This window comes from Acomys russatus, chromosome 7 (genome assembly GCF_903995435.1).
Source record: "Acomys russatus chromosome 7, mAcoRus1.1, whole genome shotgun sequence".
In the NCBI taxonomy this organism is placed as follows: Eukaryota; Metazoa; Chordata; class Mammalia; order Rodentia; family Muridae; genus Acomys; species Acomys russatus.
Window position 1 is genome coordinate 48,924,739 of NC_067143.1, and position 26,673 is coordinate 48,951,411.

Genomic DNA, 26,673 nt, shown 5'->3' on the forward strand with positions numbered 1-26,673 from the left:
GAAACGGGAGAGTCGGCTCACGCAGCCACCCTTCATTCGCATAGTTACACTCTCCAAGTTCTCAGCACTCAGCAATGACCGGTTGAACCCCTGCCTTTAGGAGCTGGCTTTCTTTCTTTCTTTTTTTTTAATTAATTTTATTAATTTATTCATATTACATCTCGATAGTTAGCCCTTCCCCTGTTTCCTCCCATTCTTCCCTCCTTCCCACTTCCCCCCTTCTCCCCTCCCCTATGTCTGTGATTGAGGGAGACCTCCTCCCCCTATATATGCTCTTAGAATATCGAGTCTCTTCTTGGTAACTTGCTATCCTTCCTCTGAGTGCCGCCTGGTCTCCCCATCCAGGGGACGTGGTCAGAAAAGGGGCACCAGAGTTCGTGTAAGAGTCAGATCTCACTCTCCACTCAACGGTGGAGAATATCATATTCGTCGGCTAGGTCCTGGTAGGGGTTCGAAGATTACTGCCTATATTTTCCTTGGCTGGTGCCTTAGTTTGAGGAGGACCCCAGGACCCAGATCTGCCTGTCATAAAGTTCTTCTTGTAGGTTTCCAGGACCCTGTGGGTCCTACTATTTCCTTATTCTTCCATGCTACTCTCGCCCAAAGTCTCAATAGTATGTAGGAGCTGGCTTTCGACTGAGGACAGTCTCCTAGGATACTGGAGCAGTAAGAGCTGCAAAGTTCTCATCCACAGGAAATGCATCCCTTCCTTTGGCCCTCGCTGGGTATCTGTGAGGTTGGCCTTGGTATTCTCACTCACGGAGGAGGAATCATAGCAGCCAAGGTTATACAATGGAGCCTGCCTGCATTGCCACTGCCGTACCAAACCAACAAAAAAGCCACGGTAGTCAGAATAAAGACAGCGTCCCAACGCCACCCAAACAGAACTAGGGCTCGAAGCAGCCACTTGGAACCTAAATTGCTCCAATAACTGCCCTTCTCTGGTCCCTACCCTGTGCTGCAGTAGCTCTCAGCCTATGCCATATAAAAAGGGTTCTGCAGAGGTGACCCACAGGGCAGAGGTCTCAGGTCCCAGAGGATGGGAGGTTCTAGCTCTCCCCACACAGTGAGAAGGAGCAGAGCTCTGATGGGATAATCACAGGTATTGATCGGGAGGCTGGGGAATTCATCGGCATTTCTCAAACTCTGGGAGATCCTGACATTAATGAATAGGAGACAAAAATGTATAAATCAGCTGTTCCATTTGATGTTGATTTAATTAAGACATTCAGTCCTTCTAATGGAATATGTGAAGAGGTTGGGCTGTCGCGTATAAAATGAAACCCAGATCTTGAAGGCACGGGGGTCCTTTCATTGTATCTTCCTCTGGCTCGATTTAATTATGCATTACAAGCCACCTTCCATAATAATTACCGTTGTCTGCCTTAATAACAAAGCCTCTTTCTGTTTGGAGACTAAAACTCAAGGGGGAAGCCTGGGGAGATTGCTAAAGTATCATTTAGTGGGAGTAGTTGCCTTTAGGCTTATTTTCAGCAGATGTTTATCATGTACCTACTGTGTGCCCCGGGTCAGCCAAGTCTGTGTGTGAATAGACCGTGGTCCCTTTCTCCCCATACCCACTCCTGCCTCCATTTATTTGTTCAGACATTTCCTTGTTCATTTCCTGCCTGTTTTCTTGATGTCCAGTCTCAAATAATGCTGAAGCAGGGGTGAGCTGAGAGCCAACACCCCTGGGTCACAAGTAGTAGCAGATGGCAGAGGCGGGATGGTCAGCCTAGTGGTTTGACTCCACAGAGCTATCCCAACCTGTGTCACTTATAGTCCCAAGAGTGAACCAACTTGTACACCAGCCTTCCAAAATGTTCTAGAAGAAAGCAGGGCAGTTTCCTGGGCTCTTCATGGGTAGTGCTGGACTGTGGGCAGGACTAGGAAAGAAGGATTCAACAGTGATTCAGTTTCCTGCTGGATATCAGCAGGGTAACGTCACATCTAGGAAACCATGCCAACCTTTGGACAAGGGCAAGCTGGAGACTGGGGAGTAGACCTGACCAGAAAGAAAAAGCCATGCACACAAATCCACCTCGCGACTAACCTTGGCCACCTCACGGTTCTGCTTTGCTTTCTGTTGCTGTGATCACAGCAACAGTGATCAAAACTAATCAGGAAGAGGACTAGGTTTGATTGGTTTGCACGCCTACATCACAGTCCATCACGGAGGGAAGTCAGGGCACGTAAGCACTCCAGCAGAGACCACGGAGGAATGCTTCTTACTGGCTGGATCCCGCTGGGTAGCCCAGCTGTCTTTCTCCTACAGCTCAGGCCCACCTGCCTAGGGATGGCATCACCCACTGAGGACTGGGCCTTCCCACATCAATTAGCCAACGCTAATTAGAAAACGCTCCCACAGCCATGGTCACAGGCCAGGGCTTTTCCCGGATGACTGTACATTCGTCTCAGTCTGGTAGCTGAAGCCTGCCATGACATGCACCATCGTACTTGTGTCACTAAGTGCCATCCCCTTGATTTCCAGGTATGACAGCTTTGGTCGCCTGACAAATGTAACCTTTCCAACCGGCCAGGTGAGCAGTTTCCGAAGCGATACTGACAGCTCAGTGCATGTGCAGGTAGAGACGTCCAGCAAAGATGATGTCACCATAACCACCAACCTGTCTGCCTCGGGTGCCTTCTACACTCTGCTGCAAGGTGAGTCAGCGAGGGCCTAGGGACGTGTGTGTGTGTGTGTGTGTGTGTGTGTGTGTGTGTGTGTGTGTGTGTGTGTGTGTGTGTGTAAAGGCAAGGTTCCTCTATGAAGCCTTGAATGTCCTAGACTAGCTATGTAGACCAGGCTGGCCTCGAACTCACAGAGTTCCGCTTGCCTCTGCCTCCCCGAGTGCGGAGATTACAGACTTTGAGATCCAGAGAGGAAGCTACTATAGTAGGTATCCAAGATCAAGAAAGCCTCCTCCCTCGCTTTGGTTTTCCTCTATACTGCCACCTCATTTGCAAAGCGTGCCAGGCAGAGGCCTGTAAATTGCCTCCCAGAGGCTTCAGAGTGATTTTTCATTGTCCCATCCTATTATCCTCAGAACAAAGGGGAAAGAATCCATTAGCTGTTAATCCAGGTGACCTCCCACTCTGGCTGCTGTAATGGCTTCCAGATTAAAAAAAAAAAAAAAAAAAAACAAACAAACTTCTTGCTCACACTGGTGCAAGGGAGACAAAGGACAAGAGTAATTGCTCCTAATTGTGGCAGGGATTTGGTCCTGGAGAAATCCCTCCTGAAACCCAGGAGAGCTTTGTGCCTCTCCCAGGCCTCCAGGGGAAAGAGATCCTTCCCTGTGTCCATCAAACCCATTCCAGATACAGATTGGCCTTTCAGCTTCAGGTAAATGACAGCGAAAGACTCTTGCACTGAGTCCCCTCTTTTGACTGTCCCCTCTGGAAGTGGTGACCCAGGGTAGGACTGAAGCTTTGTTGGGTTTAATACCATGAAAGGAAAGCCAACCTTGCTTAGGAAAGCCCTGACTGGCCTTTCCTTTTCTTTCCTCACTTAATGCACTCCCAAAGCCTTGACACCTAGTAGCCAAAGGAGCTCTGCACTGGGTGTCCATGGCCCAGTTCTGGTGCTGTCTCTGCCACCTCATCATCCCACAGCCCTGGGTTTCTTCTTCCAAGAAAGAAAAGCATGTTGAAGGGGTGTTGGGCAGTGTGGAACAGTCCCTGGGTAGACCTGAGGCACCTGTGCCTGCTGGAGGGGGGGGGGGTCACTCTTAGTCTCTGAGCCTCTGTTTCTGCATCTTGGAAATGGGGTTACATTTAGAAGTTCTGCCTCACAGAGTTGCTTAGACATATCTGGAGACAGCATTTGTAAAATGACCAGCATGAGCCAGGCTCAGAGTATCGCTCAGAAAACACTTGCTGGAGTAACTGGTTAACCAGTAAGCAGTTGGATTTACCACAAGGAAACAGATGTTTGTATGTTTGCATTACTGCTTTTGTTCCTAAACATAGTTTTTTGGTCTTTCAAAATGTTGAACCAAAAAAAAAAAAAAATAGAAGTTATTAAAGAGAGACCATGTCCAGGAATTTCTTTCTTTAATAAGGAGTTGGGACACATCACAGGGTGCATGCTCTGGCAGGGATAGTGCCAAAAGACATTACCAGCCCCATCTGGTGAGAACGCCGCCCCACAGACTTAGGACAGCAAAGTCAATGACTATTAAGATATGTGACCTCCAGCCTAGTTTTTTTCCTTCACCAAAAATTCTTTCATCTAACTACTTTATCCTGCCAAGCCTGCTTCAATACATTTTTGTGTTTGGGCAACTTTTTAAAATTCAAGAGTGCCACATTCCTCAATTTAAAAAAATACTACCATTTAATCACAGCTTTTCAGGTGGAGTGAAATAAAACTGCAGTGTTGAGCATTCAAGCCTAGATTGTCAGGCATACTCCAATTCCATAAACTCCGGGATGTAGAGAAGAAATGCACATCCTAGCATACAAGGGACATGGCATCTATTTTCTGCCTGGTACCACTGCCAGCTCTCTGCCTGTTGTGTGTTCCAGGCTCGGGTGCTCAGCCTGGCAGCCATCTCAGCAGTGTCTTACAAAGAAGCTCCTTCGGCTTCATCTTAGGTCTGAACCACGGGAAATAGTGAGAAGTAGCTGCTAATGAGTAGCAGCCTTGTGTGGTCACAGGCAGCATTAGCTGGGATCGGGTGAGATGGACCTCCCCACATGCTGGTCCACCCAAAGTCAACAGTAATAGACACATGTGCATTCAGCGAGGAGGAGCTTTGCGAGATAAATTGACACAGGCTTTTTCACTCTTCAAATGGAAGCAAAATACAGATTGTCAGTGAATGATGCGTAGCAACACTGAGGCAGATTTTAGAATCCCTGTGAGCAATAAAGTGTGGAAAGATGGAGGGGAGAGAGAGGAAAGGCCCAATTTGATGTCACCTAATGAGAAGATTCAGTGAGAGTTTCCCATGAAAATCACATCTTTGTAAAAAGATGTATTTATTTTGTTTTATGTGTATGAATATTCTGTGAGTATGTATCTATGTGTACCACATTCATGCCTGGTGGGCATGTAAGCCAGAAGACAAGGTCAGATCCCCTAGAACTGGAGTTACAGATGGTTGTGAGCTACCATGTCATTCGGGGAATTGAACCCAGGTCCTCTGGAAGAGCAGCAAGTATATTAATCACAGATCTATCTCTCTCATCCCCAGCACTATATTTTTATGGCTTAACATAGCCTGGGACATAACCTAATTTAATCCAGCAAATACTCAGAGATCACATACAATAATAGTAATGCTAGCTGTCATGTTTTGAACACTTATCAGCTTCAAAGGATTCATGGCCATTTGTGTCTAACTTCCTCTTACAATAATATTGATAATACATTTTCTTACAGTGTTATTTGTAGTTGAAAAATCTGAAACAAATTATCTAATCAGTGTTGTTAAATAAATTGTATTTCCAAAAATGGAAGACTGTAGTTATTATGAAAAATATTTATTAAAAATATTTAATGGCAGGCTCAAGAGATGGCTCAGAGGTTAAGAGCACTGACTGCTCTTCCAGGGGTCCTGAATTCAATTCTCAGCAACCACATGGTGGCTCACAACCATCTATAAGGTACAGGATGCCCTCTTCTGGCATGCAGGTTTACATGAAGGAAGAGCACTGTATACATAATAATAAATGAATACATCTTTTTAAAAATTTAATGTCATGATATGATACGTTGGCCAATGAGAAAAAAACTTTATAGTAGCCATTTGATTCTATAAATGCATTAGGAAAAATTATAAAATATACAACATATTTCCAATGGTTTTGAGTATTGGGCTTGTGTATATCTTCCTAGTTTTCTTCAGTTATAATGTATTACTTTTATAGTTATGAGGAGACACTTTTAGACCTCCATCTTCTCTCCTCTTGAGCATCTTTGCTCTCTTCTCCTTCAGACCAAGTCCGGAACAGCTACTACATCGGGGCCGATGGCTCCCTGCGGCTGCTGCTAGCCAATGGCATGGAAGTGGCTCTTCAGACCGAGCCTCACCTGCTGGCTGGCACCGTCAACCCCACTGTGGGCAAGAGGAATGTCACGCTGCCCATTGACAATGGCCTCAACCTGGTGGAGTGGCGGCAGCGCAAGGAGCAGGCTCGTGGCCAGGTCACTGTCTTCGGGCGCCGTCTGCGGGTGAGCAGAATCCTATTGGTGCTAACCTTGGTGGGGGTGGGGGTGGGCAAGCGGTATTTAGAGAACCAGGTTCCATTTTTTAAACCCTTCCCGGGACCTCAGTTTCCTCATCTGCCAAAAGGGGGAACTGAGGACATGAGCCACGTGGAACAAAAGGCCCTAGACATCTTTTTAGTTTTGGCCTGTGGGAACATGGCTGGATTTGGGGTTGGCTCTGAGCTGAGTTTCCAGCGTATTTTATTCCATGACTGAACTTGGGCATGCCAGTCATCTTAGAGCCCCAGTTTCAGTCACTGGAAAATAAAACCGATTTTACATGCTGTTTCAAGGATTAGAAGTGGCATGCACAGTGTCCCGCCCAGAGCTTGGCACACATCAGGCATCGGTAACCGCTGCTGCTGGTGTCTTTATTGCTACAACGTTTGCTATCGTCACTGCTAATATGTCCCCACGTTTATTTCTGCTACTTAGAAAATTGGCCATGTTTTCCACTCTTTTCAAGTAGGATGACCCTTCCTAATGATCAAAAGGACCGATGGTAGGAAGATTACAGGTTCAAGGCTATCCTGGCCAGTGTACCAAGACCTGTTGCAGGGGGCAGTGGCCTTGAGGTCTGAAATTTTGGAGCATTTTTCAGGATGTAGAGCTCTGAGCACCTTGTCTGTTCCCCTCCCATGTTCCTGTAGAGTGAAACCTTGGCCCAGGACTCACTCACTGCCCCGTGGCCTTCTCCTCCAGTTAAAAAAAAAAAAAAAAAAGCAAACGGTTAATGGAAAAGGGTTCTAAAACATAAACTTGGTGAATGAGAGCTTGCCTAGCAGGTGGTTGAGCTTGGGGACAAAGAGGAAACCAAGCCCGAGGGAACCTGGAGCGGCTGTTCAGTGCTTGCAGCTTGGCCGGCAATGCAAATTACAAAGCAGAAGGCTGTGGAGAGGGACAGCTGGTGACCCTGGCCTGGCTTTCTGCCCAGGACCTTGTAGACCACAGGTGTTCGGTAGACAGCTGCTGAGCTGAAGTGAACCGTACAAACGCCCTCACCACAGCAGCAGAGTCCTGAGTCCCCACTTTGCAACCAAGGAGGCTTGTACATGGCCCCATCATCTCCACGGCACAGTCCAGGTCAAAAGAATAAGGGATTGTCTCAGACTCGCGTAACTAGGTGCTTATAAATCCTGGGAAACAGGCCACGGCAGAAGCACAACAGCTAACAGCCTATCCAACAGCAAAAACTAGAACCCAGAAAACCAAGCTTCCTTTGCGCCTCTACCAGCCGAAAACTCAATAGCTAGCCAGCTAATGTGGAAACCAGCCTCCTGCTAGTTCCTGGGGAAGGCCTTGCCTGTCTTTGTTCCCTGCCACCATCTGTGGCCTCACTAAACCCTCATCTGCATTCTCAAGAACCCTTCATGCACAGCTGAGGCAGTGTGCCAAAAGGGAAGTTTGACCTGGGTTGGATTCCTGCTGGGCCTTGTGTGTAGCCTCCAGCCACACTCCTCTGAGGCCGAGCTTCCTCTGCAGACGCGGGGCGATGATGTATTCCAAGCAGCTAGCCCCGCGCTGCAGATCCCAGGTGCTCAGTAAAGGGCAGTGATTAGTGCCATTAGGAGTTTCTCTCCACCGTGTGAACAGGACCAGAAGTTTCCCAGGCTTTAATTGGTCCCCTCTCCCAGCCAGAGATAGATGATGCTCTAGTCGGCTAGCCACATCTCTGCTTCCTCCCAAAATAAATGGCCACCCACAATGGCAGTGTGTGCAGTGAGAATGTTAGCCGGGTGTGCCTCCCCATAATGGAGCTCATTTTTTATACAGCTGGGAATTTTTTTTTTTAATAAAGAAAGATGTAAAATAATCTCATTGCTGCCACTGCCGAGCACAGGAAATGCAAGGTGCTTCCCCCAGTGAGCGGCTCCGTTCAGTTTTATTAATTTTGTCACAGAAGTGCAGATCCCATTCTTCACTAGGATCCTTAGAGATGGGGGGGGGGGCCATGTCTAGGTGGCACCAACCCTGGGGGGTATAGGAAGATCTCCCAAAAGATGCTTTTAAAAGGTTCCCACTATCGTTGCCAGTGCGCCCCACCCCACCCACCCCCCGCCCTTTTCATGTGCCTTTTCTGCAAAGAACATGATTTGAGCTTCCAACGCCTCTGATTTTTCACGGGAATTGTCTGCCACACGGTTTTTGCTTCTGCAATTGTGTTTGATTACCCTAGGGAAGGCAAGCTTATTATAGCCAGGCCATTCACAGCTAAGGCTGTCTCAGCATCGTCATTATAAATCCTTAATTTAGGGGCCTTGGCGTTTGTAAGGGGAGAGTTGAGCAAGGCACACACACACACACACACACCTCTCCTTCCTCTAAGACTGACCATGATCACGTGCAGTCATTTAGTGGAAATAATTATAGCCATTTATCTGGTGCCTTCTATGCACCTAGTAGTCCACAGGGGATTTATTCACAAGTCTAGGAGTATACATGGGAAGAAACTAGGTAAGGCACTTGACCAAGGTCACACAGGAAGGCTAGTCACAAAGTTGAGATTGAAATTCCAGCCTTAATCCTGGCACCTGCCTACACCCAAACCCTCTTCGAAATACAAAGATCCCAAAAGGAACTTTGATTTCTTCAAGCCACACATGCCATTATATATCGTATGTCCTAATGATCCACTTTCCTCTTCTGTCTTCTTCCTTGTCAAACTTACTGAGTGACGAGTAGAAGAGACAGCAAAGGTGCCCCTGTGCCCTATCAGGCCAGCACCCTTCCACACTCCTAGAGGGAAGCATCAGTTTAGCTATGAAGAACCTACTAGGACAGCCCATGTGCTAGAGGTCAGAACCAAAGGCTCCAGAGCACATTTCTTTATTAAAATATGAAGTAGGAATGCTGGGAAGATGGCTCAATCAGTGAAGTGCTTGAGGGTTTGTTTGTTTGTTTGTTTGTTTGTTTGTTTTTTAATTCCCCTGAACCCATGTGGGAAGAGAAAAAACAGACATGGTGGTTCGTGTTGGTTATCTTAGCGGAGAAGGTGGATCCCTGGGGCTCACTGGGCAGCCAGCCTAGCCTAAACCATCCCCACATGTACATATGTACTCGTACAAACACATACAATGCTCCAACTTGCAGCTACCTCTGTGAGCGCCTATATGTCTGACGTGAAAGGGAATCTGAGTTGGTGGTGGCCTCACCGACCACAGGGAGACTATGGGGGGTGGGGAGCTCCTGATCCTGGAGGCAAGAGCAAAGTGTTCTGGAGTTAGGACTAGTTCCAACCAGACCACAAGCAAAACCACTGGAGGTGTGAATGCTCCTGCCTCCCAGCAACCTCTGAGGAGGAGAAACTAGAGGAGATGTGTCAGGAGACAGAAGGTGACTCAGAAGCCTTGCCTATGACCAAAAAGGCAGGATAGGCCCCAAAGGTAGCAAGTATAGCACCCCAGGAATGCTAGGACTTGCTCAGGAAACCAATCTGTCTGCTGCACTCATGAGAGTAAAGGCCACACTCAGTCACACATGAGCCACAGATCTGCAGCTGCCCTGAGCTTGGTGTCCTTGAGATCTAAGACAGCATGGTGTCCAGCACATAGCGGATGAGTCAGGCTTTGATTTGCTGTCCCCACTTGGTAGCTCCACTTTTAGGATAGAGCTAAGAAGGATCTGACTTTTAAAAATAATAATAGTAAGTCCCCATTGATATGCCACATGATAAAATCATGTGTCTTCAGCCATGTGCCCATTACCCATGTTGTCTTATTCTTACAAAAAGCCTATGAAGCTGGCGGGTTTTTTGTTTGTTTGTTTGTTTGTTTGTTTGTTTTTGCTATTGTACAGATAAGGACACTTCAAAGAAGTAGCAGATGGCAGAATAAGGGTTGATGGCCACAACCTGTGCTGCTTTCTATTCTCTGGAGCTCGACACAGTTGGTTGCTCATCAGAGCCCAGTTCTCAGTGCTCACAGCTATGCTCTCTCTTTCTTTCTTTTTCTTTTCTTTTTTTTTTTTTTTTAAGATTTCTTTATTTATTATGTATACAATATCCTGCCTGTAAGCCAGAAGAGGACACCAGATCTCATTATAGATGGTCATGAGCCACCATGTGGTTGCTGGGAATTGAACTCATGACCTTTGGAAGAGTAGTCGGTGCTCTTAACCTCTGAGCCATCATCTCTCCAGCCCCCTGTTCTCTCTTTCTTATATCCCTTCCCCAGGTTCACAACCGAAACCTCTTGTCTCTGGACTTTGACCGTGTAACACGCACCGAGAAGATCTATGACGACCATCGCAAGTTCACCCTTCGGATCCTGTATGACCAAGCAGGGAGGCCAAGCCTCTGGTCGCCTAGCAGCAGGTTGAACGGTGTCAATGTGACCTACTCCCCTGGGGGTCACATTGCCGGAATCCAAAGGGGCATCATGTCTGAGAGGATGGAATATGATCAGGCGGGGCGCATCACATCCCGGATCTTTGCAGATGGAAAAATGTGGAGCTACACATACCTAGAGAAGGCAGGTGTCTGTCTCACCCCTCTTCCCCCCATCAATGGTCTTGCCATACAGGAAGTTGATCGTTGTGGCTGTAGTGTTTAACATGGGTACCACTACACTACCCAGGGTGGACTTGAACTCCTGGGCTCAACTGATCCTCCTGACTTGGCCTCCTGAACAGCTGAAGGCACTCACAACTAACTATACCTGCTTTCATCATTGCTCTGTTTGTTCTGTGGTGAAAGTATCTGCCTGCAATGTCCTGATGTAGGCTTACAAGACAGACTATGGAGGTCATCCCATGTACTGAAAGGCCACGCATGCCTGAGGAGGGCAAAAGTTGCCAGTGTTGTGCAACGAGAGCACTGCTAGAACAAGGTTCTCCCTTCCCATCCCAGCCTGCCGTGTCCCAGAGTGGGCCCATGACTTCTTACCACATTAAAAGTGGGGAAACATCGAAGGCGTCCTTCCCAAGCATGGTCTTTATGCTACAGGCACAGGGAAGCCACCGAAGCTGTTTAGCAGGTGGAGGCTGTCCGGCTTCGAGATCACCAGGCTGTGTCTTAGAGTGCTCCTTCTTGCTTGAATAAGACTGAGGTCAGAAGCCTGGGTCGGGGACGGCAGTAAGGAAACTGTTGCAAATACTTTAGGTCAGCGCATTCTGGTCTCACCCCCACTTCAGGTGCAGAAGTGAGCTTATCCACACCACATACTGGAGCCGGCACATAGGCTGTTTGCTCACAAGAGGAAAAACAAATGGCCAGGGTGGACCTAGCCCTGTGAGGCTGCGATTAAGCCCAGACACACATCTGTAGCCTGCTGGCAGCATACCATGGTACACAGGTCTCTGCTTGGACATATCGCAGAGCCACCATTTTTCTCAGCCTTCCATTTCTTTCCTATAAGTTGTGGGTACTTGGGTTGTCATTCCTCCTCTCACCTCCCTTATCTCTGATTTTTCTTCTCCCCCCCCACCCCCCACAGTCCATGGTGCTTCACCTCCACAGCCAGAGGCAGTACATCTTTGAGTTTGACAAGAATGACCGCCTCTCTTCTGTGACCATGCCCAATGTCGCCCGGCAGACGCTGGAGACCATTCGCTCCGTGGGCTACTACAGGAACATTTACCAACCCCCGGAAGGCAATGCGTCAGTCATACAGGACTTCACCGAAGACGGACACCTGTTGCACACCTTCTACTTGGGCACTGGCCGCAGGGTGATTTACAAGTATGGCAAGTTGTCAAAGCTGGCTGAGACCCTGTATGACACCACCAAGGTAAGCTTCACTTATGACGAGACGGCGGGCATGCTCAAGACCGTCAACCTACAGAACGAGGGCTTCACCTGCACCATCCGCTACCGTCAGATTGGGCCCCTGATTGACCGCCAGATCTTCCGTTTCACAGAGGAAGGCATGGTCAATGCCCGTTTTGATTACAACTATGACAACAGTTTCCGTGTGACCAGCATGCAGGCTGTGATCAATGAGACCCCACTGCCCATCGATCTCTACCGCTACGATGATGTGTCAGGGAAGACAGAACAGTTTGGGAAGTTTGGCGTCATCTACTATGACATCAACCAGATCATTACCACAGCCGTCATGACCCACACCAAGCATTTTGATGCCTATGGCAGGATGAAGGAGGTACAGTATGAGATTTTCCGGTCACTCATGTACTGGATGACTGTTCAGTATGATAACATGGGCCGGGTCGTGAAGAAGGAGCTGAAGGTGGGACCCTACGCCAACACCACCCGCTACTCATATGAATACGATGCCGATGGCCAGCTGCAGACGGTCTCCATCAATGACAAGCCACTCTGGCGCTACAGCTATGACCTCAATGGGAACCTGCACTTGCTGAGCCCTGGGAACAGCGCGCGGCTCACACCACTACGGTACGACCTCCGTGACCGCATCACTAGGCTGGGTGACGTGCAGTACAAGATGGATGAGGATGGCTTCCTGAGGCAGAGGGGTGGGGATGTCTTCGAGTACAATTCAGCCGGCCTGCTCATCAAAGCCTACAACCGGGCTAGTGGCTGGAGCGTCAGGTACCGCTACGATGGCCTCGGGCGCCGAGTGTCTAGCAAGAGCAGCCACAGCCACCACCTACAGTTCTTCTACGCAGACCTGACCAACCCCACCAAAGTCACCCACCTCTACAACCACTCCAGCTCTGAAATCACATCCCTCTACTATGATCTGCAAGGACACCTCTTTGCCATGGAGCTGAGCAGCGGCGATGAATTTTACATAGCTTGTGACAACATTGGAACTCCCCTCGCTGTCTTCAGTGGGACTGGCTTGATGATTAAGCAGATCCTATACACAGCCTATGGGGAGATCTACATGGACACAAACCCTAACTTCCAGATCATCATTGGCTACCATGGCGGTCTCTATGATCCACTCACCAAGCTGGTCCACATGGGCCGACGGGATTATGATGTGCTGGCCGGACGCTGGACGAGCCCAGACCACGAACTCTGGAAACGCCTGAGTAGCAGCAGCATCGTGCCTTTTCATCTCTACATGTTTAAAAACAACAACCCCATCAGCAACTCTCAGGACATCAAGTGCTTCATGACAGGTGAGGACTGAGGTATACCCTAAGTCAGGACCTTCCCCGTTGTTCCTTGAGAACCCTGGTATGCTGTGACAGGAGACACTGTCTCTAGTGGCACTATATTCTGAAGTCTACTTAAAAACACAGTAGTTTGGAGACTACTCCAGAAATAAATGGATCCAGCATCAATTATATTTGATAGGACCACCATTGTTTCTTTTTCTCTTTTAGGAAAAAAATTTTTTCCTTTTTAAAAATTTATTCTTCTCTCACATATTACATACTGACTGCAGTTTCCTCTCCCTCCCCTCCCAAAGTCCCTCCCTCTCCACCTTCCCTTCCCCTATAACCACCCCTCCTTCACCTCCCTTCAGAAAAAAGCAGGCCTTCTAGGGATATCAACCAAATATTGCATAACAAGCCAGGCACACAGTCTCATGTCAGGCACATAGTCTCATGTCAAGGCTGGATGAGGCAACCCAGTAGGAGGAAAGGGTCCCAAAGGCAGGCAAAAGAGTCAGAGATCCCACAAGAACAGTGAGCTACACACCCATAACATATATGCAGAGGGCCTAGGTCAGACCCTACACGGTTCCCTGGTCTCAGTGAGCCTACTTGTATCTTACTTGATTCTGTGCAATACATACATCCTAAGCAGGCAATAAAGGAAAATAGGGGTAACAAATAATTCATGGAGCAAATACAAGCCTAGTGGCAAGGGTGACCTGAGAAACACATTTCATGCTGGCTGTCTTTTCTCCACCCTTCGTTTTAAAAGAGACATCCCCTTTCACTCCTCTGAAACCAACTGGAATATAAAGTGCCCTGTGTGTCCTGCACATGGAAACATCTTAGGCGTCCACAATGCCCCAGCAAGCCACACAGGGAGAGTCTCTATAGCATCCAAATAAAGCCACCCAGTCCCTTGTGAAAATGTGTACGGGAGGAAACCCAGTAATCTTGGGATTCAATCCACTTGTCCCCTTCTTTCTGTCTGTTTCCTTCATCCCTACACCCCCCAACCCTAGTTTTAGACACTAAGAATAGAAAGATGATCCCCCACACTCCAGAACTCCTCACTATCAGAGGAAACGCACACTCCAGTCTAGTGTGCGGGGCCACGAGGAAGCTTTGCACAGATGGCCAGTAAATCCCAGAAGGCTAGCAACTGGCTCTGTCCGCAGGGTTCTGGGAAGCCTTCAAAGAAGAGCGAGCTGATCCTCGAGGCTGGCTCCTGAGTAGATTTCATCAAGTAGTAGAGAGAAAGGCATTCTGAGGAGCAGTGTCGACATTCACAGAGTTGGAGAAAGGCCGTGGTGTCAGCTAGCTCATGGAGGGTGTGCTCCCTCGCCCTCAAACCTCATGGCCTCATCTGAAGCCGGTTTCTGCTGACAGCAATGGGAGAGTTCCTCTTTCTAGGACAAACTCTAGACTTTTCTATCAAGAGGAAGAAGGGACTGGAAGGGAGAACAAGGTGGTACACAGGTGTCGTGAAAACATACTTGGGACCTGGGGATAAATACATATATCTTGACAGTGGTCCCAGCTCTTACCACGCGCAGCTTGGCTGCTAACACTAGAGAGCCTTGACAGGTTAGGATGACATTTCCATTACATCTGTCTGCGCAAAGCACGCCCCCTGCCTCACCCTCCAGTGAGTTTCCTGTGAGACAGCTCGGCGTGTTACTGTAGCTGGGGGAGGAAAAAAAAAAAACCAGTGCAATAGGAAATGTAATTTTCCATTAAAAAAAAAAAAAACTAAAGCTTGCCAAACTATTACTGCCCTCCCCCTCTGCCTTTGTACACTACCATATGCAATGTAGCCGCCTTCTAGAATAGCGCTGCATGATTAAACGCTCTTTGCCAAGCACTGACTGACAGATACCGTCTCCTTCAAGCCTGGCAACAAGTCTGTGAGATCAGGACAATTGCGTTCAACCGATGAGACCTGTGAGACTCCGAAGGAGCATGGGACTGTGCAGAGTCCCACAGAACAGCGCTCTCTGATCTCAAAATATTTCCCCCGATAACCACATTGGTCTCTAAACCCTGCTTTTCAGCACGGCTTTCAACCAACCAAGGGGCACCTCCTTTTTCAGTTTGTGTTTCATTTCTCAGATAGTTAAATCCAACAAATATCATATTGGTTATACCTTCTCTGTGCCAGACCCACCCTAAGGATGCAGAGCGGAAGAAAGCTTGGCGTCTGCCTTCACGGAGCACGTGCCACTCTCACACATGTCTTTGGCTGTGAGCCCACCTTAAGAAAATGAGTTTTGAAGCCAGAAGTGTAGCTCCACGGGTAGGGTGCTTGTTCGCATGTGTGAAGGCCTGGACTCCATCCCCAGCACCAAATAAAGCAGGAGTGGTGTTACGTTCCCGCAACCCCAGTATTCCAGAGGTGGAGACTGGAGGATCGGAAGTTCAAGGTCATCCTTGACTACACAGCCTGAATACGTGAGAACCTATCTAAAAAAAAAAAAGTATTTTTAAATATCACTATAAAAACCTAAAACCAAAGGTTTGCAAAGCAGTCCTTAGGTTTGGTGTCTATTTTCTAGTGTAGCATATGCCACTTCGATGAAAATACTGGTCATGACTCCAAAATTGATTTTTCTTACACAGTGGATCCTGTGGCATGTGTATATATATATATATATACACACACACAGCTATTTGTCGTCTAAACAATCAAGTTTTCAGAACGTCAGAAATGATTTGCAGTGGCTAACATGAAACTAAGATTCTGCCAATTTTCACTACACCTTCCTTTTTACCCTCACTGTAGGCTAAGTGTGTCCTCACTGAAACAACAAAGAAAGCTTACTTTTTCCAAACATACCTTCCAAGGTCCTGAGCTATTCTCCAGTTAGGCAGGCGTGGGTCTTGAGACAGTGGAACAATTACCAGGGTTGAAGCGAAGGCACTGATTGGCTTATCCTAGATCACAGAGAAAGAATGCAGAGTTGCATCATGGGAAAGCAACCCTAAAATGTCCACCAGGGCCTTCTCTCACACATCATCATGCTAAGTCTTTGCCTGAGACACGTGACGTAGGGGAACACAGACAGCGAAGTTCCAGACTGGTAAAGTAACCCTTCCACCAAGACGTTGGGAGGCCATCCTTAGAACTCTGCAGTGTCGGACTTCAAAATGCTTAGCGGTTTCAAATACAGTCTGTGAAGAACAAAGCCATGCATTTGTGAAAGGGATTCAAATCACTCGCTTTTTATTCCTCCCTCCCGGCAGCAGTGACTTCTGGGACTGCCAGGTAATGCTAGCTTCTCAACAGGAGGGAAATGCCTGCCCCTGAGGTTGTAGGAGCACAATTCCCAGTCCTTCAGAAAAGCCCTGTAGGAAAGCAAATAAACTAGTTCTCTGACATCTTCCTGAAAGTCGTGATAGCAAAGCTTCCTGTCTTCCATCACAACTAAAGTCCAGCCCTCTTCTGCGCCGTCTGCTTTTCCTGGAATGCGCGCTATTGCAGATAACCGCAAAACCCCGGTGCACACTCTCAGCCTCAAGCGAAAGGTCTCTGTCAGGTGTTCGCTCTGGGTGTGTGCTGTTTGTTATAATGTCCCGAAGAGTCATAGAATGAGAGACTCGTGGAAACTCAGCGAGGAAAGGGCCATGGAGACATGTCATTCGTGTCCCCTGTTCTAAATAAGAAAACGGCAGAAAGCCCTCTGTGAGCCAGTACCCGACCTAGGTACCAGCATTTTAGTCACAAGCTTGGACCAGCTCCTGCTGTACAAGTGTTATCCTTATTCTTCTCTGAGGCTTAGTTAAAACCACTCCTATTGTCAGTGTGCAAACAAGGCCACTAAAGCTCAGAGACGTTAAATAGATTCTCCTCTGAGGAGCCAGACTGTGGGTTTGGGTGGCCTCGGCTGCCACGCTCTTCTCCTTCCTGTCTGTGAACTGCGTAGTGAGGCTGACATGAGAATGTTAAACCTGGGTCACAGTGGAGGAGCCTGGGACAACTAAAAGCAAGACAAAACAAGCAAAAAAGGGCAAAGACAAATAATGAGGGACGTAGATGAGAGAGATGCGTGGGTCACAACAGTGTCAAGAACACAATTCCTGACCACCCCTACTCTCTTCCCACTCCGCAGCTGCCAGGAGGGGCTCACTTCCTCCTTGACCTGGGTCCTCAATAGGACCTCCCAACAGAGAGCTGTGTTTCCATCGGAAAGAAGCAAATGACACGTGGCTCCGAGGCTGGCCTTGAAACCTTGTACTCCTCCCCCCACCCCAACCCCTTGCCACTGAGACAGGGTTCTGGGTTTGTCTGGCACCTGCTTTAGCATCTTCAGCTGCCCCTTCCCGAAGAGGGCTGAGCCACATTGCAACACAGACTCCTAGTCCCCCTACCAAGGCCCAGATCACCTCCCTCCTGCCACCCCTGTCTCTGTCCTTTTTGGTTGTCCCTCAGCCTTTATGAACTACTCTCTGCTTACCTGAACACTCCCGCACTGGCCTCCGTATGGCACCTCACCTGCGCAGCCATCTTTCCCTGGATCGCCCCAACCCCCTTCATCTCCTTGGGTGGCAAACAAATGATGATGTTTTCTCTTTGTCTAGCTCCAAGGCCGTGCCTTCCCCGTGTCTGATTTTTATCATGTTTAGAAGATATCTGGGCACAGGTCTCATCTCCATTTGGGGTCAATGGGTGTTCAAGGGGAGATTCTGTGACGACACAGTACCTATCAGCATAATTGGCCTTCTGCTACATAGGCCAAGTGACCAATAGTCCACCTTAACTCCCATCAAAGGTCATGGCTTTTTGGGGTTTTTTAAATTTGGTTGGTTAGTTGGATGGTTGGTTTGTTGTTGTCATCCTTGTTTTTGCTTTGCTTGCTTTTGTGATATAGATTTCATGTAGCCCAGGTTAGCCACAAACTCATTATGTAGCCAAGGATAGCCTTCAACTTCTGTTCCTACTGCCTCCACCTCCTGGGTGCTGGAATTACAGGCATCAATTTACATGGCTCTGGGCTCTGAACCCAGGACTTCACACATTCAAGACAAACACTCTACCAGCTGCACTAAATCCCATCCCAGGAGCATAGATTTCTGATTCCCTTCTTCAGTGAACCAAATGCTCACAGAAAAATCTTATTTATAACTTGAAACTCCAAGGACTATGATTAACAAACTTAGAGACTAGCAGGCTAAGGCACTGGGAGGTCAGGTGACTTTCTTGTGCTGTCAGAAGTAAAACACTGTAGCAAGCAGGAAATCCCTTTGATCTTTGCACTAGCACCATGCCTAAAGGCACTTTGGCCCTGAGGCTCTAATGGCTACAAAGAGGGTGGATAGAGGAGGGGCAGTTTGTTTCTTAAGTGAATTTTTCTCTTTGAGAGTCAGCCTGTTAAAATCCTTTCTTGGGGTTGACTGACCTTTGCAAGTGTTTCCTATTGATGTTGTAGTTGGGGGGAGAGGGGGAGCCTGGGAGAGCTTCTTCTATTGGCAGCTACCTCTGGGTAAGTAGAAAAGGGTAAGAGACAGAACTATCTGGAAGCCTAGGTTCTGCCTGGGATTCATCACACCTAGATCTATCCCTTGGAAGAGGATTCTGGGCATATTCCTGGCAAAGAGATTGCTGGGGCCCAGCAGTACATTTGGCTTTGAGACCCGGGCATTATTTTCCAATGTGTGTAGCAGTCAGCCCTGTCACCAGTCACTTTTCATTCGTGGCCCCTGGTCAGAAGTCCACTTACTCCCAAGGCATATTTCTGCTTCTCTCCACCCAGATGTCAACAGCTGGCTACTTACCTTTGGATTCCAGCTGCACAACGTGATACCTGGCTATCCCAAACCAGACACCGACGCCATGGAACCCTCCTACGAGCTCCTGCACACGCAGATGAAAACTCAGGAATGGGACAATAGCAAGGTAACTCTCCACGTAACAGCCACATGTCAGGCCATTCTGACTTTAAAAAGGGGACCTCACCACCTGTGCAGGAAAATTCAAGCCAGTGATGGAAACTGAGGCAGCACCTTCATGGTTCCTGCCAGACAGATTTCAACAAACAGCAAACTATGGCTAGGCAGGCCCCAGGGACCCAACTGTAGCACATGGACACTCGCAGGCTACATGAAGGGTTTTTTGTTTGTTTGGTTGGTTGGTTTTTGTGGGTTTTTTTGTTTTGTTTTGTTTTGTTTTGTTTTGTTTTTTTAATCCACCATGTTCAGAGTACCACAAAAAATATAATAATAATAAGCCTTTGTCATTATGCAGGCAAAAGCCTGGGAGAAGGAGTGTTCTGAATACAGATGTGCTGTTTTTTGGACACCTGCATTGAGTGACATTCTACTTGAGTTAGCTCACAAATACACATGCTGTTATTCTTCTTATTGTCCAGGCTTAATGCATGAGACAATCCAAACCCAGATTGTCCATTTTGTGTGTCATCTGGCTGAGCAGGACTAGATGGGCTATAAGAGAGAAAAAAAAGTCACTTTCTCTTATCTTTCTTTTATGGCCAAATTTCAAAGACTTGGAATTATATGGCTGAGAAGATCTTTCACAAGAGTCTCATCCCACCTGCTGATCACTTCATGCATTGCTCATCTCATCCTCAGCCTCCATTCATAAATTCTGCACCAGGAACAGATTCTGTGTCCAGCCCCATCCTGTGGCCCATCAAATGCAAGGGTAGATTAGCAGAAACCAAACCTTCTAGGGGATGCCGGCCCAGGGACAATAAACTGTGTGCAGAAACAGCAGTGCCCCCATTGCACAATCCTGTGTTTGGGAACTTTCCTGCTCTCCTTTCTTTTCTTCCTCCTCCTGCTCCCCCTACGTGTGTGTGTGTGTGTGTGTGTGTGTGTGTGTACATACTGCGTGTGTGTGTGTGTGTGTGTGTGTGTGTGTGTGTGTGTGTGTGTGTACATACTGCCATGTTTTTTGAGAGAGAGAGATTGCATTTGTGTGTGTCCCTCACTGAGCCTGGAGCTCACAGAGTCAGACAAGCTGGCCAAAAGACCCAGGGACATTCCTTTATCTGCTTTCCAAGCACCGGGCTTATAGACATGCACCTCCATGCTCAGCTCTTTACCTCGGTGCTGGGGATCTGAACTGAGGTCCTCGTGCTTGTGGGGCTAGCATTTAATGCACTGAGCCAGTTCCCCGGCACCAGTCTTGTTCCAGACTAATTTCTTTAGGCTCGTCTTAGCTATCTCCTCCCAGACTTGAGGATGAGTCTGCTCAGGTGGTCCGCTCTGTCCAACTTCTGTGCTCTTTCCTGTTCTTTCACTAGATGCTGAATCCCAACAATTACATGTCTCAATTAGTGCCCAGGACACAGGCTAACACATTGTAGGTGCTTCAGTGACTCAGTGACTGAGCCGTGTAAATACCCCATTTCATAAATAAGGAGGTTAGGCTCAGTGAAACTTACCCAATAGTGTTCAGCTGAGACATGAGGGACGACGACATGAATCCAAGTCTGCCTGGCCAAAGAGCCTGTCCTCTTTCTGTCCCAGCCTGTCCCAGACCTTGCTACCTCAGCCCCTGGTCCAGATGTCCCAGCATTTGCTGTCCCCAAGGCTGAGTCCAGCCACACAGTACTTCCTCCCCCCGCCAGGTTTCTTCTGTGCTCTCCAGAGTCCCTGTCTCTGGCTGCCTGTTTGCCCACCTCGCCTGTCAGTGAATTATTGATTTCTGCCCTTGGCAAGCATTGGAGATCTTTGTTGTTGAGCTTTTGTGAAACTCTAGGAAATAATTGTTCACAGACAGGGTTCTATTAATTATAAAGAGGACTTAATTTCAATGTGTGGCCGATGGGTCTGTTGCTAAAGCCCGTGCCCTGAGTTGCTGCTAAAGCGCTGAAGCTCTGAGCACAGCTTCTCTGAGCTCTTTGAGAATGGGAGGGGCAGACAGATGGTACACCAAGTTGATGGGGTCCAACCTGACCCCCACAGCAGCTAAGTCAGGGATACCTGAGGATGCTCAAAGAGGCACTGGGGGCAGGAGGCACAGGGACCCTCCATGAAAAACTTGGGTAATGGCAGTACAGATCAGTAGAACCAAGGGAGAGGCTTGAGACAAACCATAGCTTTCTTAATACCATGCAGTTCTTGCCATTTCTCCCCTGACGTCACCCTCCACATCCATTAGGCTAACCTGGGCTTAGCCCTCTCCTTGGAACCCTGCCTTCTTCTTCTCTTCTCCACCTTTAGGCTGAGCATCTTCTGGGCCTTGTTTGCTTCTCACTACCCCAGCTGCCTTTGATGCAGGCCTCTACAGTTAGACAGACCTGGGTTCAATACTAATGTGGAGTGAATGATTGGGCTGTAGGCCAATGATGAGCTGTGTTAGCCTGAGTTTCCTTAGAAGTGAACTTGAAGCTGAGTATGGTGGCGCATGCCTTGAATCCCAGCAGAGGTAGAGGCCACAGAGGTGGATCTCTGTGAGTTTGAGGCCAACCTGGTCTACATAGTGAGTTCCAGGCTAGCCAGGGCTGCATAGTGAGACCCTGTCTTTAAAAAAAAAAAAAAAGTGAACTGAAATAATAGTATCTACTATAGGGATCAAGCAGTGTGTTACACTGTAGTTCTTGAATTTGAAGATCAAGAACTGTTACTATATCTATTAACAATTATGTATTTTAGACCATCAGTTGTTACATTTGGCTGCAATATTGTTGTCACCTCTGATTGTGCCTATGGAATGAGGAGTTCTTTGAGGACAAAGATGTTGCCCAGTTCTTTCTGTATTTCCACTGCTCACAAAAGGGCTGGGCCAGAGCAGCTGCTCCCTGAACTGGCTCTGACTAGAAGGATGTGGGGATGAAGGATGAAGGATGACTGGCTGTTCTGATGGTCAGCACCACAGACACAGATGTAACAAGCTAATAAATACCTGTAGATTTGACTTCCCTATTTGAACTGACTCTCTGTGCTCTTGGGGTTTGCTTTTCCCCTCGTCTTACTCTCTCCCTCTCTCTTTTTTGTGGCCCTCCCCCATCAGTCTATCCTCGGGGTACAGTGTGAAGTTCAGAAGCAACTCAAGGCCTTCGTTACCTTAGAACGCTTTGACCAGCTTTACGGCTCCACCATCACCAGCTGCCAACAGGCCCCAGAGACAAAGAAGTTTGCCTCCAGTGGTTCCATCTTTGGCAAAGGGGTCAAGTTTGCCTTGAAAGATGGCCGAGTGACCACTGACATCATCAGTGTGGCCAATGAGGATGGGCGAAGGATTGCGGCCATCTTGAACAACGCCCACTATCTAGAGAACCTTCACTTCACCATTGATGGGGTAGATACCCACTACTTTGTGAAAACAGGGCCTTCAGAAGGTGACCTGGCCATCCTGGGCCTCAGTGGGGGTCGGCGAACCCTGGAGAACGGGGTCAACGTCACCGTGTCCCAGATCAACACCATGCTCAGTGGCAGGACTAGACGCTACACTGACATCCAGCTGCAGTACAGGGCGCTGTGCCTGAACACCCGCTATGGGACAACCGTGGATGAGGAGAAGGCACGGGTGCTGGAGCTGGCCAGGCAGAGAGCTGTACGCCAGGCTTGGGCCCGAGAGCAGCAGAGACTGCGGGAGGGAGAAGAGGGCCTGCGGGCCTGGACAGAGGGAGAGAAGCAGCAGGTTCTGAACACAGGGCGGGTGCAAGGCTATGACGGTTTCTTTGTGACTTCCGTCGAGCAGTACCCAGAACTGTCAGACAGCGCCAACAATATCCACTTCATGAGACAGAGCGAGATGGGCCGAAGGTGACAGAAAGGGCCAAGGCCTGGACTTCTTGCCAAAGACAGCTACTCTTCTGTGGCCGTACACCTGACTGTGTTGTACTTAACAAAAAAACAAAAACAAAAACAAAAACAAAAACTTTTTTTTAACAAGTGCAGAAAAAAAAAAAGATATTTGTTGCATTGTTAATTCTTGCAACATCCCTTTTTTTTTTTTTTTTTTAAAGAAAAGAAAAACAAATTTGGCCTTCACACATTTTTTTTTTTTTTTTTTTTTTTGCAAAGAATGGAAGGTTTTTGTTTTGCTTTGTTTCTGTAATGTGACCACAATGCTAACTTTATTGTCTTTTGTTCCCTTTTTTTTTCCTTGAGAAAATTTCCCTGTTGTTTGGGGTACATTTCTCCTCTCTTTGGGGTGTGTCCTCATGCATCCCTAGGTACCCAGTGTGATGTGAGACATGAGTGTCTGTGCGAACTTGTCTCATGTGTTACGCTTTCTTCTTTGACTAGGGTTGGGCAGGGGTGAAGGATACAGAGAGTAACAGGCCTGTGGGACCTTGGGAGCTTTGGTTAGGCTCCCACAGAAAATGGTGAGTTTCTCCTCACCATGCTTTGTGCCTCCTGAGGACCTATGCCATGCTCCAGAAGAATCCCTGATGTTCAGCACCTTTTCAAGTCTCCCCAAACTCCTGTCCAAGCTTTACATTTTTTATGCTAAATGAGCTCCCCCCCCAGTCCCTTCTGCAAATCTCTAGTGTAGTTGTCAGTGCCACCCCCACAATGAAATAGAGAAAGTGTCTCCGAGGCCCCTTCCCCAGTCTGGTGACATAACATCCTGGGGGCTACGAGCCCCAACCTTTCCAAGAGGTGAAAGCACCCAGGATGTCTGTGAGTTGTTGGTCCCCCATCATATCCCTCACTCATCTCCTCCCCTCTCCCAAAGTCAGACATGAGAACCAGCACTGCACAGCAAGCGCTCCATGTCCAGGGAAGGCAAGGAAACCCCGTGCCCGCGGCTGGAGGTTATCTTCCCTCCAGTGGTCAGCTGATCACCACTGAGAGTCAGGAGAGTGGCTAGAGCTGCCTGATGGCCTTTGACCCTGGAAGGATGCTTAAGAAACAAGTCAGCCAAAGAAAGGGGTCAGTGAAGGTGTGAGCTAGGAACCCTAGCCAGCTCCTAAAGCCGCCTCTGCCTCCCCTGTACAGGCTTTCGCCAGGACGCCCCGGAGTCCCAGAGCCTGACCTTTCAGGAAATCTCTTCTGTGGGATTCTTCACTAGAGAACCCCAGGCAGGATTGGTTTTGGTTTTGGTTTTAAATAAGAAGAAAGAGCTGTTTGGTATGGCCTATCAATGTCATACAAGCCCACTGGGATCAGGGATGGTGGTGCCGGAGGCTGATGCCTGTGGAGTCAGAATGCCAGGATGCCCCTGTTCCTAGGAAGACCTGCACACATCATCTGGAAAGGGCTAGGCACCAGTGCAGGTGGTGCTGGAGGGCTGCGCAGAGGGGAGGGAGCAGCCAACAGGTCTGGGGAAGTGCAGAGGGCAGAAGGTTGTAGCAGCGAAAGCTGGGAGCTCACTTGACTGGGAGCTCACTTGACGATTCCTTTCCTGGTTTGTCTGCCTGGATACCATTGTCATCGGCACTCAGAGGAGGCTCTGGGAGACTGGGGGGGGGGGGCGAGGGGGGAGCCAACTGCTTCCTTCTGAGCTGGGCTTCTTAGAAAATGGGACTTTTATGGGTTACATTTACATTAAGTGTGGAAAATGAATTCTGAGTCTAAGCTATTCCCCGTGGAAACCTTGTTGGACTGATAAAGCTCATGGCACCTTTATAGCCTTACAGAGTCTTCAGAATACGACATGAGTTAATGAAACCAAGAAGGTCTCTCACTGCATGAGAATCAGAGCAAGTGTGTAGTCTGGGTTCTGCCTGGCAGAGGGCGGTGTCCAAAGCTCGCTGGGGAGGGGAGATCTCGCCTTACGTTGTCCCTCTGGGATTAGAGGATGTGTTTCGCTAAGTGCTCTTCCTGATTCCAAAACAAACAAACAAAAACCCATGTCACGCTGCTGCAACAGTGTGCCATGGCCTGCTTTATCCATAGGTTGCTGGTCACTTCTGGATCAGAGCTCTGCTGGGTCAGATTCGACGCTCCCTCCGGCCCACTGTACCCAGCACGTGCTAGGGAATAGGGACCCCCTTCCAGCATGATCATTCTTGGCTGGGATAGAAAATCCTTTGACCTGAACAACACAGGTCATTTGTATCCAAAAGACTTATGCCTCTCAAAATGTACTTTTGTTGTAAGGGTCCTTTGGGCAGAGTTGGCCTGTGGGTTGGCCTAGTTGATCTGTCCCATACTGGCTGCCCGACACTGGCTGGGATCCACTGGGGACATTGACTTGTAAGACAGAGGCAGTGTGTGACCTGAGAGAACCATGTCCTTGCAGCCTCCCAGCCTGTGTCTTCCGCCTCTACTATCTTCTTCCCTCAAAGAACAGGTTTTTAATAGGGATCATTATACACAATAAATTTATGGATATTCTTTCTTTTTTCTTTTTTTTTTTTTTTCTTTTTTCTTTTTTTTTTATTATTAAGGAATGGGCCTGTATTCTGCCTGGGCTGCATCCCAGAAAGAGTACCTTGCTTCTGCTGGGGAAACAAGCAAGCATCCCTGAGCTGTAAAGGACCTCAGCTGTAGGCTAGCCTGTGCTATGTGCCTCCATTTGATGCTGATGCTGGCCTCTCTGAACTCTGGTCTTGGTCTCTTCAAGTTGGATCCCACCTCCCAGGTGGATCTGAAGGCATAAGCCACAGTTCGTTTTGCCCATTTCAGAGGCTTTGAATATTAAATGCCATCCTGGACAACACCTGTCCTTTGAAAACTGACTATATCTGTCCAGTTGGTTGAGTGGTCAGGTCTTCCTCACTGGTGGAAGTCTGTGGTTCCAATGGGAGTTAGCTTCCGGACCTCTAAAGTTCTCTCCTCCTCTACCCTCCACAACTGCCAATGAGTCCCTCAGCCTCGGGCTCTCCTCCATGACCTTAAACAAGATATTATTAATCCCCAACTTTATCTTTTATACCCTGAACTCCTTTTATTGCTATCTCCCAGACAGGCATCACCAGAGGGTACAGTGATGATATTGACTCCATGGCAAGCCACACCTTAGCTTCTGACAACTGGCTTAGAATCGCTGGTGGAGAGTTAGCCCAAGATCCACACCAGCGCCTGACTCTGCTGAAGGATGCGAGGCTTGAAAGAAATGCTAGGAAGTAATGGCAGATTGAGGCTGGACAAGTGCCTGCAAATTACAGGGATGGGGTGGGGCGGGAGCAGATGCTGGAGAAGCAGAGGAGCTGAGTAAACTGGGCGGGGCTTTCTAGGCACAGAGCAAGGGAAGAGGAGGAAGAAGGGCCTTTCAGCTGTGACGTTTAAGTTACTGCCTTTATAGACAAGGTTTCCAATGTGACATCGCAGAACACGGCTTTGCCATTTGCAGCCCTCATTGCTGGCGCCCACGCGGTAAGAGCGGTGATGCTGGGCTTTGTGCCCAGGGAGATGAGCTTGCTTGCTTCCAGCAGAGGGCTGGGATTGGGGGTTTAATTGCCCATTACATAAAGATGAGAGTGTTCTTCATCCCTCACAGGAGCCACCTAGCCCAAGATCCTGGTCCCAGAAAGACCCAGTTTCTCCTTCTGGGATCTTCATCAGGACTA

The 26,673-nt window shown here is 48.3% G+C and overlaps 1 protein-coding gene across 1 annotated transcript in view; it reads left to right on the forward strand.

The window, feature by feature from the left end:
• The window catches only part of Tenm4 (teneurin transmembrane protein 4), a 393,055-nt gene extending 369,939 nt beyond the window's left edge, over positions 1-23,116 (forward strand). Inside the window, 6 exon segments of the mRNA XM_051148959.1 lie at positions 2,492-2,664; positions 5,946-6,181; positions 10,390-10,686; positions 11,650-13,264; positions 18,997-19,139; positions 22,221-23,116. Coding sequence (XP_051004916.1) covers positions 2,492-2,664; positions 5,946-6,181; positions 10,390-10,686; positions 11,650-13,264; positions 18,997-19,139; positions 22,221-22,979 — 3,223 coding nt within the window. The 3' untranslated portion in view covers positions 22,980-23,116.
• Positions 23,117-26,673: the final 3,557 nt, after the last annotated feature.